At 36.0% G+C, this 13,066-nt stretch overlaps 1 protein-coding gene across 1 annotated transcript in view; it reads left to right on the top strand.

Annotated features, from left to right (window-relative positions):
• Nucleotides 1-13,066, top strand: part of Slco6a1 (solute carrier organic anion transporter family member 6A1) — a 103,011-nt gene that overhangs the window by 16,125 nt on the left and 73,820 nt on the right. Inside the window, exons 5-6 of the mRNA XM_059278745.1 lie at nt 9,306-9,424; nt 10,255-10,364. Coding sequence (XP_059134728.1) covers nt 9,306-9,424; nt 10,255-10,364 — 229 coding nt within the window. The remainder of the gene's footprint in view (nt 1-9,305; nt 9,425-10,254; nt 10,365-13,066) is intronic.

The raw sequence follows: 13,066 nt of genomic DNA, 5'->3' as shown, positions 1-13,066 counted from the left end.
GGTACAAGAGGAGTTAAATGCTCAGCATATTGAAGAATCAACCAGCTCTTGGAATTTTCCTATATTTGTTATTAAAAGGAAATTCGGTAAGTGGAGAATAGTATAAGGTGTAAGAACAATTAACAAGGTAATTTAGCCAATGGGCTTTCTACAATCTGGAATTCCTTTGCCTACTCTGTTACCTAAAGAATGGCTTCTTACAGTTATCATTTTATAAAGACTTTATTCTCAGGACTTTTACAAGAAAAGGACAGAGAAAGATTTGCCTTCACAGTGCCTACTTATAATAATTCTCAGCTGGTTAAGAGGTATCAATGGAGGGTTCTCCCACAGGGATTGTTGAATAGCCCAATCCTGTGCCAATATTTTGTATAACAGCTATTGAAAGTAATATGTAAACAATTTCCTAAATCTACAATTTATCATAACATGGATGATATTTTACTAGCTGATTCAAGTGCAGATACTTTAGGAAGAGTGTTTGAAGAAGTAAAGAAAATTTTGCCTTTTTGGGATTAAAAATTGCTCCTGAAAAGACACAAAGAGGAGATTCTATTAATTATTTAGGATATGAAATAGATCTACAAGAAATTAGCCTCCAAAAGGTGCAAATTAGGAGAGAACGATTATGGACTCTTAGTGACTTTCAAAGATTATGTGAAAATATTTCCCATCTATGAACTGTTGTCAGGTTAAAAAATGAGGAACTGAGTAATTTGTTCAAAATCTTAGAAGGTGACAAGGACTGAAATAGTCCAAGAGAATTATCAGCTGAAGCTGAGAGAGAATTGTCCTTGGTGAAAAGAAAGTACAGGAAGGACCTGTGGATTGTGTGCATCCAAAGCTTGATTGCGTTTTGGATATTTTACCCTCTAAGCATTCTCCTACAGAAATTTTAATGCAGAGTGAAGATATTGGATATTTCTACCAAATTAACCAAATAAAAAATTAAAAACTTATGTGGAAAAGGCCTCTGACTTAATTTTAAAAGGAATATTGAGACTTCATCAATTAGCAGGAATAGGCCCAGCAGAAAGTTTTGTACCTTTAACTAAGGAGGACATCAAAAAATTATGGGCAGAAAGTGAACTTTGGCAAAGAGCTTACATAATTTTTTGGGAGAGATTAATAGCAAATATCCCCAAAGTGATAGAATTGAATTTATAAAGAGACCTGATGGGAATTTGCCTCACATTGTATGGGAAACACCCATATCTAGAGCTTGTACATTTTATACAGATGCAAATAAACAAGGAAAGGCAGGTTATGAGTCAGAAAATTTAAGTAAAGTGATTCAAAGTCCTTATAATTCATTGCAAAAATTAGAATTGTGTGCCATTCTGTTGGTATTAATGGATTTTTCAGAAACTTTCAACATTGTTACTGAGTCTCATTATGCTGAAAGAGTAGTATTACATATTGAGACTGCAGAATTTATCCCTGATGAGTCAGAATTACTTTACTCTTTATTCAGTTACAAGATATAATCAGGTTTAGGAAGCATCCCTTATATATAACTTACATCTGATCCCATATGGGTCTGCCAGTTCCTCTAGCATGAGGTAATGATGAGATCAATAAAATATTGATAGAAAATGTGCTGGAGGCTTCAGAATTTCATAAAAACCATCATGTTAATAGTAAGTGTTTAAAAAAGATTTTTCCATAACCTGGAAACAAGCCAAGGAAATTATAAGGAAATGTTCTCCTTGTTCTTTTTACCATCAGACTCCTCTACCAGCAGAATGTAACCCAAAGGGTACACAGAGGAATAAAATCTGGCAGATGGATGTGTTTCACTTTGCAAAATTTGGAAAACTGAAATATGATCACCATACCATTGATGTCTATTCAGGATTTCAATGGGCAACTGCTTTGAGTTCTGAAAAGGCTGATTCTGTAATCATGCATTTGCTAGAAGTTATGGCCATCATGGGTATATCTGCAGAAATTAAAATCTGACAATGTTCCAGCATATGTCTCTGGTGAAATGAAACAGTTTTTTTTTTTTTTTTTTGCTTATTACAATATAAAGCATATTGCAGGTATACCACATAATCTTACAGGCCAAGCAGTTAAAGAAAGGTCGAACAGAACTCAAAAGGATATGCTAAATAAATAGAAAGAGGTAACAACCCCCTAGAAATAGATTACATAATGCTCTATTAACTTTGAACTTTCTCAGTGCTAATGAGGAAGGATCAACAGCTGCAGAGACATTGGATAATAGAAAAAACTACAGAATTAAATCAACCTATATACTTTAAGGACATGCTGACCTCATAATAGAAACCAGGATATGTATTATGTTAGGGATGAGGTTTTGCTTTTTTTCTACAAAAGAAGAAAAGCTATAGATACCATCAAAATTGATAAAGGTTCAATTTGAACAAGAGGGACCTCTTAATTAGAAGAGGTGATAGTTCATCAACCAGCATGACCATTCTATTTGAAGTAACTTATACCACTAACAAATGCTTTTCCTTTAGTCAGGTATAACTTGCAAAAAGGGAAACTTCCCAAAGTTAGGGTTGGGGAAGGGTTTTTGTTTTTGTCTTTCAGGAGAATGAAGGCAATGAAATCTGAAGAACAATGGACAAATGAGACATCTGAAAAAAAGGACAAATCATCCAGAAAAAAATGTCTCAAGAAAAATAATAAATTGGTCTACTGGTATATCACATACAAAATTTCATGTCTTCCTAAATGTTTATTTCTGATCTTCTTTATAGACACTTAACACAAATGATATTTATGTAGTCCCAGTTCAATTAAAAATTAAAGCTGAAGCCGGGCAGTGGTGGCGCATGCCTTTAATCCCAGCACTTGGGAAGCAGAGCCAGGCGGATCTCTGTGAGTTCGAGGCCAGCCTGGGCTACCAAGTGAGTTCCAGGAAAGGCGCAAAGCTACACAGAGAAACCCTGTCTCGAAAAAAAACCAAAAAAAAAAAAAACAAACAAATAAATAAAAATAAAAATTAAAGCTGACTTTGGAGTTGGAGAATTGCTCCCTCCTTCTCTAAACCGAAGCATGTCTGTGAAAAGGAAAATGCAAAATCTCTGTATCATGTCAGAAGAGCCATCTGATATTAGACAGAAGAAAACCAAAAAATTTAAGGGACTATTCTATTGCCATTAATCTCGCAGTTCTTTGGTTCTATTTTGACTTTTTAAAACTTTTCCTAAGGTATGAATTTTATATCAAAATTTATAAGATATATATAAAACTTGTGTTATGATATTAATGGTCATATAGAATACTAACTAAAAAGTTCCATCATTTGTTTTTGAGTCTCTATCAGTTATATGCAGGGATCCATGACTACACATTACATCAAATTTGATGTCTCCCAAAAGATGATGATGGTGCCCCACGACAATTCCATGAGGATGATGATAATACCACTAAGCTGACAAATACCACCCAAAGATCAGCTTTGGACTACAAAATGCTCAGGAAAATTTTGAGATGGCTAGCTGAGAGGATCCAGGCTCACAGAATACTCAAGCAAGGACTTGAGAGAAGTCCTGCACTTTCACATTATGCAGAGACTGAACAACAAATGATACCACTAACTCTCCCAGAACTTGACCATTCACTCAAAATTTTTCTTTTTAGGATCCCCTAAAGATTCCTTCACTCCCAGACAGCAGGAAGTAATTTTAAGAACATGATACCCACATTCTCAAGAGGTGGGGTGGGTGCTTTTTGGATTTTCAATGGGTTTTGGCTATTTGCCATTGTTTAGGAAGGCTAGTTACAAGTTGTTATTGTTAATGGTCAGGAAAATGGCTAAACAAAGGAGATTAGATTTAAGGTTATTGTTTGAAAAAAAAGAAGATAGAAGTAGATTATTGAATCTACTCTGGAAAAAAAGATATAGAAATGATAGAATAAAGGGTAGATTATTGAATCTACTCTGAAAAAAAAGAGAGGATATAGTTATGATAAGATAAGAATGTCGATTATTGAATCTACTTTTAGAAGGCAAATACTAGTTTTAAATATTTTACATTGGATTGAAATTTTGTATATTGTATACAAATTATGTCATATTGCTATAAATTTGAGATTGATTTATAAAGATAAGATAAGATAAAGAGGTAGATTATTGAATCTACTTTTGGAAGGCAAATACTAATTTTAAATATTTTACATTGGATTGGATTTTTATATTGTATACAAATTTTGCATATTGATACAAATTTGATATTGATTTTGTTAGAATATATTGTGCATATATTTCTAATCTTGTTCAAGTTATTGTACCTATACAGTTCATTTAACAATGTAATGCAATTTGCTAGTCCTTGACAGTTATTATTACCTACTAATTAGAGTACAAAGAAATGAATGTTAGTAGTTAGTCATTACAATCAAACTTGTAGTCATTAGGTATGTTTTCAAGGTCAAGCAGGGATATATTTTAAATAGACAGGTCATCTTCAAATACTTCAGAGATCTGCAGAATATGGCATTTAAGATGTTTTAAGAACACAGATTTTTTTTCTTTTTTTATGACAATGAGACATGTCTGCTCTTGGTAGCACCAATCTACTTCAGAGAAGATACTGGGTACTAAGGAATCTCCATATGGAGTTTATTTTCACTGTGGCAAAAGTTAGCCACTGGGCAAGAAAGTGCCCTCACATGGACTGCTGACAGTATGCTGTCCAAAATGGATAAGCAAGACACAAAACAAATGACTGCCAATCCTTGCCAAGACAAGGTAGGAAGGCTCTTTAAAAAATCCTCCTTCACAGATGAGTCTGTCAAATATGCTAAGCTGTGATGATATTGTGTCCAGCAATATATTGTGCACCCTAATAAACTTATCTGGGTTCAGAGAACAGAACAGCCACTAGATAGACATAGAGGCCAGAAAATAGTGACACATATACCTTTAATCCTATCACTTGGGAAACAGAGATCTGTGTGGATCTCTGTGAGTTCAAGGCCACACTAGAAACAGAAGCACATGTGGTGGCACACACCTTTATCCCAGCACTTGAGATCTCATGTCTTTGCTTAGGAAAGACACATGCCTTTAATCCTAGGAAGTGATGGCAGGAAGCAGAAAGGTATATAAGGTGTGAGGACCAGGAACTAGGGGCTTTTTAAGCTTTTAGGCATTTGAGCAGCAGTTCAGCTGAGATCCATTCAAGTAATAACCCAGAGGCTTCCAATTTGAGGAAAAAAGATCAGCTGAGAAGTTGGCAGGGTGATACTGGATGTGGCTTGCTCTGCTTCTCTCATCTTTCAGTGTTCACCCCAATACCTGGCTCCAAGGTTTTTTTTTTTATTATTAAGACCATTTAGAGATTTGTGTTACACTAAGCCTGTAGGCTGAAGATGATGGCCCAACATTGCAGAGAAACCTTGGGTGATTGTCAAGGCAGCTGGCTGTTTTTGTCATAACTCACATTTTTTTGGAAGTCGCTTGTTTGCATTTCCTTCTTACTCAGATAATATTATTTCCTTCTCAGGTTTCTGAGGGAGTTGAAGATTAAATAGTTATATTTTCCTTGTTAAGAAATTCAGAAAAGAAACTCACTAAAGAGGTATAAGTTAGAAAGACATCAGAAGATAGTTTTGGTTATGTAAATTAGGATAGAAGGTAAATTAGATATAATCCTTTGGATTCACAAAAAAAGGGTAGATAATGGAGCATTTTCTCTGAATTTGTCAAATGCAAATGGACTAGATGTTGTTGATGTATTTATTGCTTGTATATATTATATATAGTTATTGTACTTATTGTATATAGTTTTTCTTAGTTATAATTTTTTTAGACAAAAAGGGGAAATGTGGTGATATATTGTGTTCTCCAAAATATTGTGCACTATAATAAAGCTTGTCTGAGGAGCAGGGGAAAAAGCCAGCCACTATATTAAATATAGAAAACAGGCAATGGAAGCACATGGATTTAATCCTAGCATTTGGGAGGCAGAGATCCATCTGGATCTTTGTGAGTTCAAGGCCATACTGGGGAACAGAGCCAGACATGGTGGCACATACCTTTAATCCCAGTACTAACCATAGAGGTCTGTAGGTCTGTAGAGACAGACAAGAAGTGATGTAGCTACGTGGAGAGAAGTGAGATGCAGAACAGAAAAGCATATAGGCATGGGTATATAGGAAGTAGGTCTCTTTGGCTGAGGATTTCCAAGTTGTAAGAACGTGGTTGGCTTCTTTCTGCTTTCCTGATCTCTCAGTTTTTACCCCGATATCTGGCTCCATGTTTTTTATTAATAAGACCATTTAGCAACTCATCTTTGAGGCCCGTTAAGCAGACAAAACTACACAACTGTCTCACTTGTGCAGAGGACCTAATCCAGTTCCATTTTAGGTTCCACCTGTTGGTCTAAAGTTTGTGAGTTCCCACTAGCTTGGTTCGGTTGTCTCTGTAGGATTCCCCATCATGATCTTGAGGCCTCTTTCTCACTAAATCCTCCTTCACTCTCTTCAACTGGACTCCTGGAGCTCAGCCTGGTCCTTGGCTGTGGATATCTGCATTTTCTTCCATCAGTTACTGGATGAAGGCTCTATGATGACAGTTAGGACATTCACCAATCTGATTACTGGGGTAGGCCAGCTGAGGTACCCTCTCCACTATTGCTAGTAGTCTAAGCTGGGGTCATCCTTGTGGATTCCTGGGAACTTCCCTTGCACCAGATTTCTCCTTATCTCCATGATGTCTCCCTCTATCAAGATTACTCTCTCATTGCTCTCCCACTCCATCCCTCCCCCAGCTCAACCATCCTGTTCCCTTATGATCTCATCACCTATCCCCTACCCTTTATTGCCCACCTCATTCCCATTTACTCAGGAAATCTCATCTATTTCCCCTTCCCAGGGCAATCCATATGTTCAGTGTATTAAGATTTTTATTACACAAGGTGTTAACTCACTTGGTTTGAGAGAGCTCACGATATTTTGTGAGGCTATTGGGAAAGGTGTTGTTTCCCTGATTTCTTTCTCAGTCTGTTTGTCATTTTCAATTAGAAAGGCTGCTTAAATTTGTATGTTAATTTTGTATCCTGCTACTTTGCTGAAAGTGCTTATTGGCTGTAGAAGTTTCCTGGTGGAGTCTTTAAGGTCTTTTATTCATAAAATCATGTACTCTCCAAATAAAGATAATTTTAATTCTTCCTTTTTTGTTTGTATCTCTTTCATCTCCATCAGTTGTCTTATTACTCTATGTTGGACTTCAAGTACTATAATGAATAGGTATGGAGTGAGTTCTTTGCCAGTGAAGGAATAGATTGCTACTGAAGGCCAGAGCAAGCAGGCAAAGAGCAAAAGTGGCCTAAGGGGAAGATTGAGCACTCACTATTAGAACATATGTTAAAAACTCAATTTGTCAGTTCTTAAAGAAATACAAATGAACAATGAATATTTGAAAAATATTTGACATGCATTCTCATTAGGGAAATACAAATTAAACCTTCATTGAAATTGTGTCTCAACTTGGTTAGAACAGCTGGTAACAAGAGCATAAGTGCTCACGAGAGTGTGGGGGAAAAAAACCTTTTATTCACTGCTGGTAGGAATATAAACTTGTATAGTTACTGCAGAGGTTCCTAAAAAAAAAAAAATTCCTGAAAATAAGGGTTTTGAAAGAAGTCTTAAAGTTAAGAATTCATACCATAACTTCTAATTCTGTGAAGAATGCCACTGGAATTTGATGAGTTTTATGTTGTATCTAAGAACACTTTTTGTAATATGTCCATTTTCCTAATATTAATTCTTCTAACTAAGTACATATTTGCCTCCCCAGTGAATAACATTGTGAAAATTTCCACCTTTTTTTAAAAGTTTTTTTGAGACAGGGTATCTCTGTGTAGTTTTGGTGCTTGTCCTGGATCTCACTTTGTAGTCCAGGCTAGCCTCCAACTCACAGAGTTCTGCCTGCTTCTGCCTCCCGAGTACTGAGATTAAAGGCGAGAGCCACCACGGCCCGGCATTTCCACTTTTTATGAAAGAGAAAGTCTAATGAACTCACTAAGTCTTGTGGAAACACAGGTCCTCCAAAACAAGTTTATATGGAAATGAGCATGTTCCTGGTATATATATATATATATCTGGTTAGGAAAGAATTTATTTATTTATTTTAAGATTTGTTTATTTGCATTTTATATGTGTGGGTGTTTTTTAGCATGTATGTGTGAAGTGACCATAGTCAAGAAGAGGAGGATGTTGAATCCTTTGAAAATCAACTTAGAGATGATGGTTAGCCACCATGTGGATACCGGAAACTAAATCCTTTTTTTTTTTACAAAGGCTTCCAGTGCTCACAATTTCTGGCTAAATTATTGCTCTAGCTCCTGGCTAAGATTTTCCATGGGTGCGGAGCTGAAAGGTTATTAACAGTGTGTTTACTGACTTCTGTAGATCTTATCCCTAAATAATAAAAACAAAGAAACAAAAAAGCCTTGGTAACTGAAAATTATTGTAGGTGTCCTCAGCCTTAAGTAAAAACTAGAGACCCTGATAGCTCATAGTCACTCTGTGGAAGAGAAATTTAGCCAAACCCAGCACAGGGTCTTTCATACCCCGTCTTTGCCTTGCCAGCTGCTAAGCTCTGTGAGAAGCAAAGGAAACCTTAAAAAGAATGCAAATGGACCCAATATGGAAAATGGAAAAACCATAGAAATATCAAGTGCACTTACACAAGGGACTCGAAGGAAGGGATTTCAGAGGATCTGTCACTCTAAGGGTCAGATGCCATATACAGGAGAAGCTGTACAACTTCCAGGGCAAGGCTTCTTGCCCCAGAGGTCCAGGTGCAAGATTCAGAGGACCAGGTTAGCCGGGTGGTGGTGGCGCACGCCTTTAATCCCAGCACTCGGGAGGCAGAGCCAGGCGGATCTCTGTGAGTTCGAGGCCAGCCTGGGCTACCAAGTGAGTCCCAGGAAAGGCGCAAAGCTACACAGAGAAACCCTGTCTCGAAAAACCAAAAAAAAACAAAAAACAAAAACAGAGGACCAGGTTAAAGAAGGAGACTTGGAATTCCAGGGGCACAACTGTTAATGGAGATAATTTTGACTAGGAACAATCAGGAACTTCTGCTACCTGAGTAGTGTCACTGAAAAGGGAAGTGGGACAGTTAGGCTCCGGTAGGAGCAAAAACACACCATGCAACTGAATATTAACAACTGACCCATATCAGCAAAACCCCAAAATTAATAGTGACAAATTACAAATGAATGCAAATTAACAGGAAATTCTCTTTCTATCCTTGTTTATTATGGCTTGTTTTTTATATGCCCCAAATTGAAATTTCCTATTTTTCTCTCTTCAAGTGAAAATGAGAATGAGTTTCAACGTTGGCAGAAAAATTGGTGGAGTGGTTTTTTTTCAATTGCTGTACTCTCATTTTGTACATTCTTACCATTGTTATGTTTTCCACCTAGGTTACCCGGTGAGTATAAAAAAATACTTAATTAATTAGAATAATTCCTACCCCCACCTCCCATTCTCAAAGCACAAACTACATTTCCTTATAAATATGTTTCTTCTACTGGTATTGTTCTGAAATAAAGAAATAGTATCATAGTTTTTTTAATCCAAATCAATCAACATTACATCCAAATATTATATTTGTGTACTACATTTTCGTTAGTATATATTTGTATCCCTCATTATTTCTTTTTTAATACACTTTATATTTAAAGTATACAGTTGTCTTTTAAAAGTGAAGTATACTCAAATCTATTTACTTAGTGGTTTATTCAGGATTCTCTAGAGTAACAGAAAGTATAGAATGAATCTTTCATTCTCTCTCTCTCTCTCTCTCTCTCTCTCTCTCTCTCTCTATATATATATATATATATATATATATATATATATATATAATGTATAATGTGTGTCTATATCATATGTATGTATTTTAGGACTGTGTCATCAAATGTTAATTACTGAATGTAGCCATTTAATTCTACATTAAATTAAGAATTAATTCATTCAGCCATAGTAAGCACACTTCCAGCATTTAAAAGACATACATAGTGGCCAACTACAGGATTGGGCAGTGTAGCTGTAAGAAATTTTCATTATCAAGTAACTCTCTTTTGTGAAGCACTCCTGTAGATGAATTTGCATTCTAAAATATACATTGGTTTTAGTTTGTTTAAAATAACTCTCTTGTCTTTCTATGACAAATTGGGATGATTGTAACATATACAATTACATGATGTATATTTTCTTACTCACATGGACATATCAAAAGATTATTTTGCTTGTGACCTACAGGTGCACACAAGATAAGTCTTGAGAAAGAAAAGGAACCTCGCTCCTTTGACAGGAGACTTAAAAATAAGGAATTTGGACCTAATTTGAAGGATATGTTTCGTGCTCTTAAGGTAAAATAAAATACTTTTGTTAACAAGACTGTTCAGTTGACCTGTTTAATTTTCTTATAGAGTTAAGAAAAATGACAGTCTTTAATTTAAATTTTGGTGAAACTTTTAGAGTCTCTTAAAGTGCTCATTTTCCTTGTAATGGAAAGGAAGATCCCTTTATATGTGGCATTGTTAAGGAACTGTCTAGTGTCGGAGACTGATCCTGCACAACTGTAACTTTTATTTTTCATTGCTTTTATATTATTTTGTGTTTATTCCCTCTGAAGAAATAAATAAGACATTAAAAAAGTTCATAAATTGGAAGAATTCTGTTTGTCAACACATATTCCCCCAACACAAAAAAGAGTCACAATCTTGAATGCAAAATCTTGTGTTTCTACAGATGTTAAAGGACTACCATAGTAACAGATAACAAGATGCAGGGGAATCCCCTTCCAACACTCTAGTCTTTTTGTGAATGCTTTTTTTTTCTATTTATAACATTATTCTTAGCATATATATTGCTTGGTTGTAATTTTCACATACAGATTTCACTCATTTTTAGTGAATTTTACACTCTGAATAAAACTTCCAAAAGTCTTTGAAATAACATCTATTGAAATTTCGTAACTCACATTAGAATTATATCTCTGTATTCCCAATTTCCCATTATTTTCTCTTTCCTGGAAATAGTTGTTATTTCATTTCTCATTGTTTGACTCAAAACATTCTGCTCCTTTTAAAGCATATTTTTATCTCAATATTAAAATATACTATGGACTTTCTCCGCTCCTTTTCTTTCCATGTTCCCCCACACCACTTGAATCTCTCAAAACTGTAGAGAAAATGCTAGAGTCAGTGAAGAAACACTATTGAGAGCAGGAAATAACCTTCACTAGGGAAGAGGCCCCTGTTGCTTTTAAAGTGTTTATTAGCTATTTGTGTCCCCCATCCCCAGCTCCCTTCCTCTACACAGAATCCCTCTGGGTCTATGAATTGTAGCTTGGTTGTCATTTATTTAATGCCTAGCATTTACAGATAAGCAGATACTTATCACATTTATCTTTTGGGTCTGGGCTACCTCACTCAGGATGATTTTTTTTTTCTAGTGCCATCCACTCTTCTGCAAATTTCATTATGTCATTTTTTTTTTAACAACCAAGAATAATCCCTTGTATAAATGTACCACATGTTCTTCATCCATTCTCTGTTGTGGGACATCTAAGTTATTTCCAGTTTCTGGCTGTTATGAATGTAGCATCATTGAATATGGTTGAGCAATGTCCAGTGGTAGGAAAATGAATCCTTTATCATGAAGGGTGTTGGATTTTATCAAAGGCCCTTTCTGTATCTAATGAGATGATCACGTGCTTTTGTCTTTCAGAGTGTTTATATGGTGGGTTATATTTATTGATTTTCATGATTTGAACCATACTTGCATCTCAGTGATGAAGTTTACTTAATCTTAGTGGATATTTTTTTTTTTCTGTTCTTGGATTTGGTTTGCAAGTACTTCGTTGAGTATTTTTGCATCTATATACATAAGAGAAATTGGTCTGTAACTCTTTCTTCTTTTGGATATTTATGTGATTTGGGTATCAGGGTAGTTGTGCCCTCAAAAATGAGTTGAGCAATGTTCCTTCTGTTTCTATTTTGTGGAATAGTTTGTCCTCAAACTATTGGCATCAACTGTTCTTTGTAAGTCTGGTAGAATTCTGGCCCTAGGTTTTGTTTTATAATATTTTATTTTTGGTTGGGAGACTCTTAATGAGTGCTTCTATTTCACTAGAAGTTATAGTACTCTTTAAATTGCTTATCTATCTTGGTTTAACTTTGGTATGTGGTACCTTTTGAGAAAATTATTCATTTCTTTTATGTTTTCTGATTTGGTGGAGTACAGTTTTTTTAGGTATGTTTTTATGATTCTCTGGATGTCTTCATTGTCTCTTGTTATGTCCCCATATCTATTTCTTTTTTTCTGTCATTTTAAAGGTTTTATTGATTCTTTGTTAATTTTATATCATACACCCCAACCCCACTCATCTTTCCATATCTCCCTCTCCCCTCAAAACCTCCCCCCAAAAGAAAACAAAAAATAAAAATGACAAAAAATAAAAAGTTAAAAAAATAAATAAAAATTAATTAAAACAGTAGCATCTCTCTGTGGTGTGTCATAGTGTATCACCCAGTCTACCCTTTTGCCCAAACAGCTTTATTTGCAAATGTTCTTTATAATGAATCATTGGCCTGGTTCGAGGCCTCTGGTTTCTGCTACGCTATCAATACTGGATCTTGGACAGGACTCCTCTTAGATAACTTGTTTCCCTGTGTCCTGGAGATCCTTCAGCTTTTGTTCTGCAGGACCAGACTCTTCACATGCTCTGTCAGTTCTTAGATGGAGTAGACATTGGAGTGGGCCAACTCAAAGCCCTGGAACAGGGCAATGGTTGGTAACTGAGTTGGTCTACCCACCTGTTCTCCCATGAGCTCAACATTAGGGCCAGCTCTCTTGCTTTGCCCAGGTCGGGGGAGGGGCCAGCTCTTCTGCCTGTGATAGCTGGCAAGGGGCAGGACTAGCTCTCCTGAGCTCCTATCATCAGGACCAGCTCTCCCACACCCACGCCACCAGAGCCAGTTCTACCAAGTGCCCAGGTGAGGTGCAAGGCCTGCTCTTATGAAAGCTGCAGCTGATGAGGGCCAGGTCCAGCTGACTGGAGTGCTGC

This window comes from Peromyscus eremicus, chromosome 13 (assembly GCF_949786415.1).
Source record: "Peromyscus eremicus chromosome 13, PerEre_H2_v1, whole genome shotgun sequence".
Classification (NCBI taxonomy): domain Eukaryota; kingdom Metazoa; phylum Chordata; class Mammalia; order Rodentia; family Cricetidae; genus Peromyscus; species Peromyscus eremicus.
This window is presented reverse-complemented; position numbering and strand designations above follow the sequence as displayed.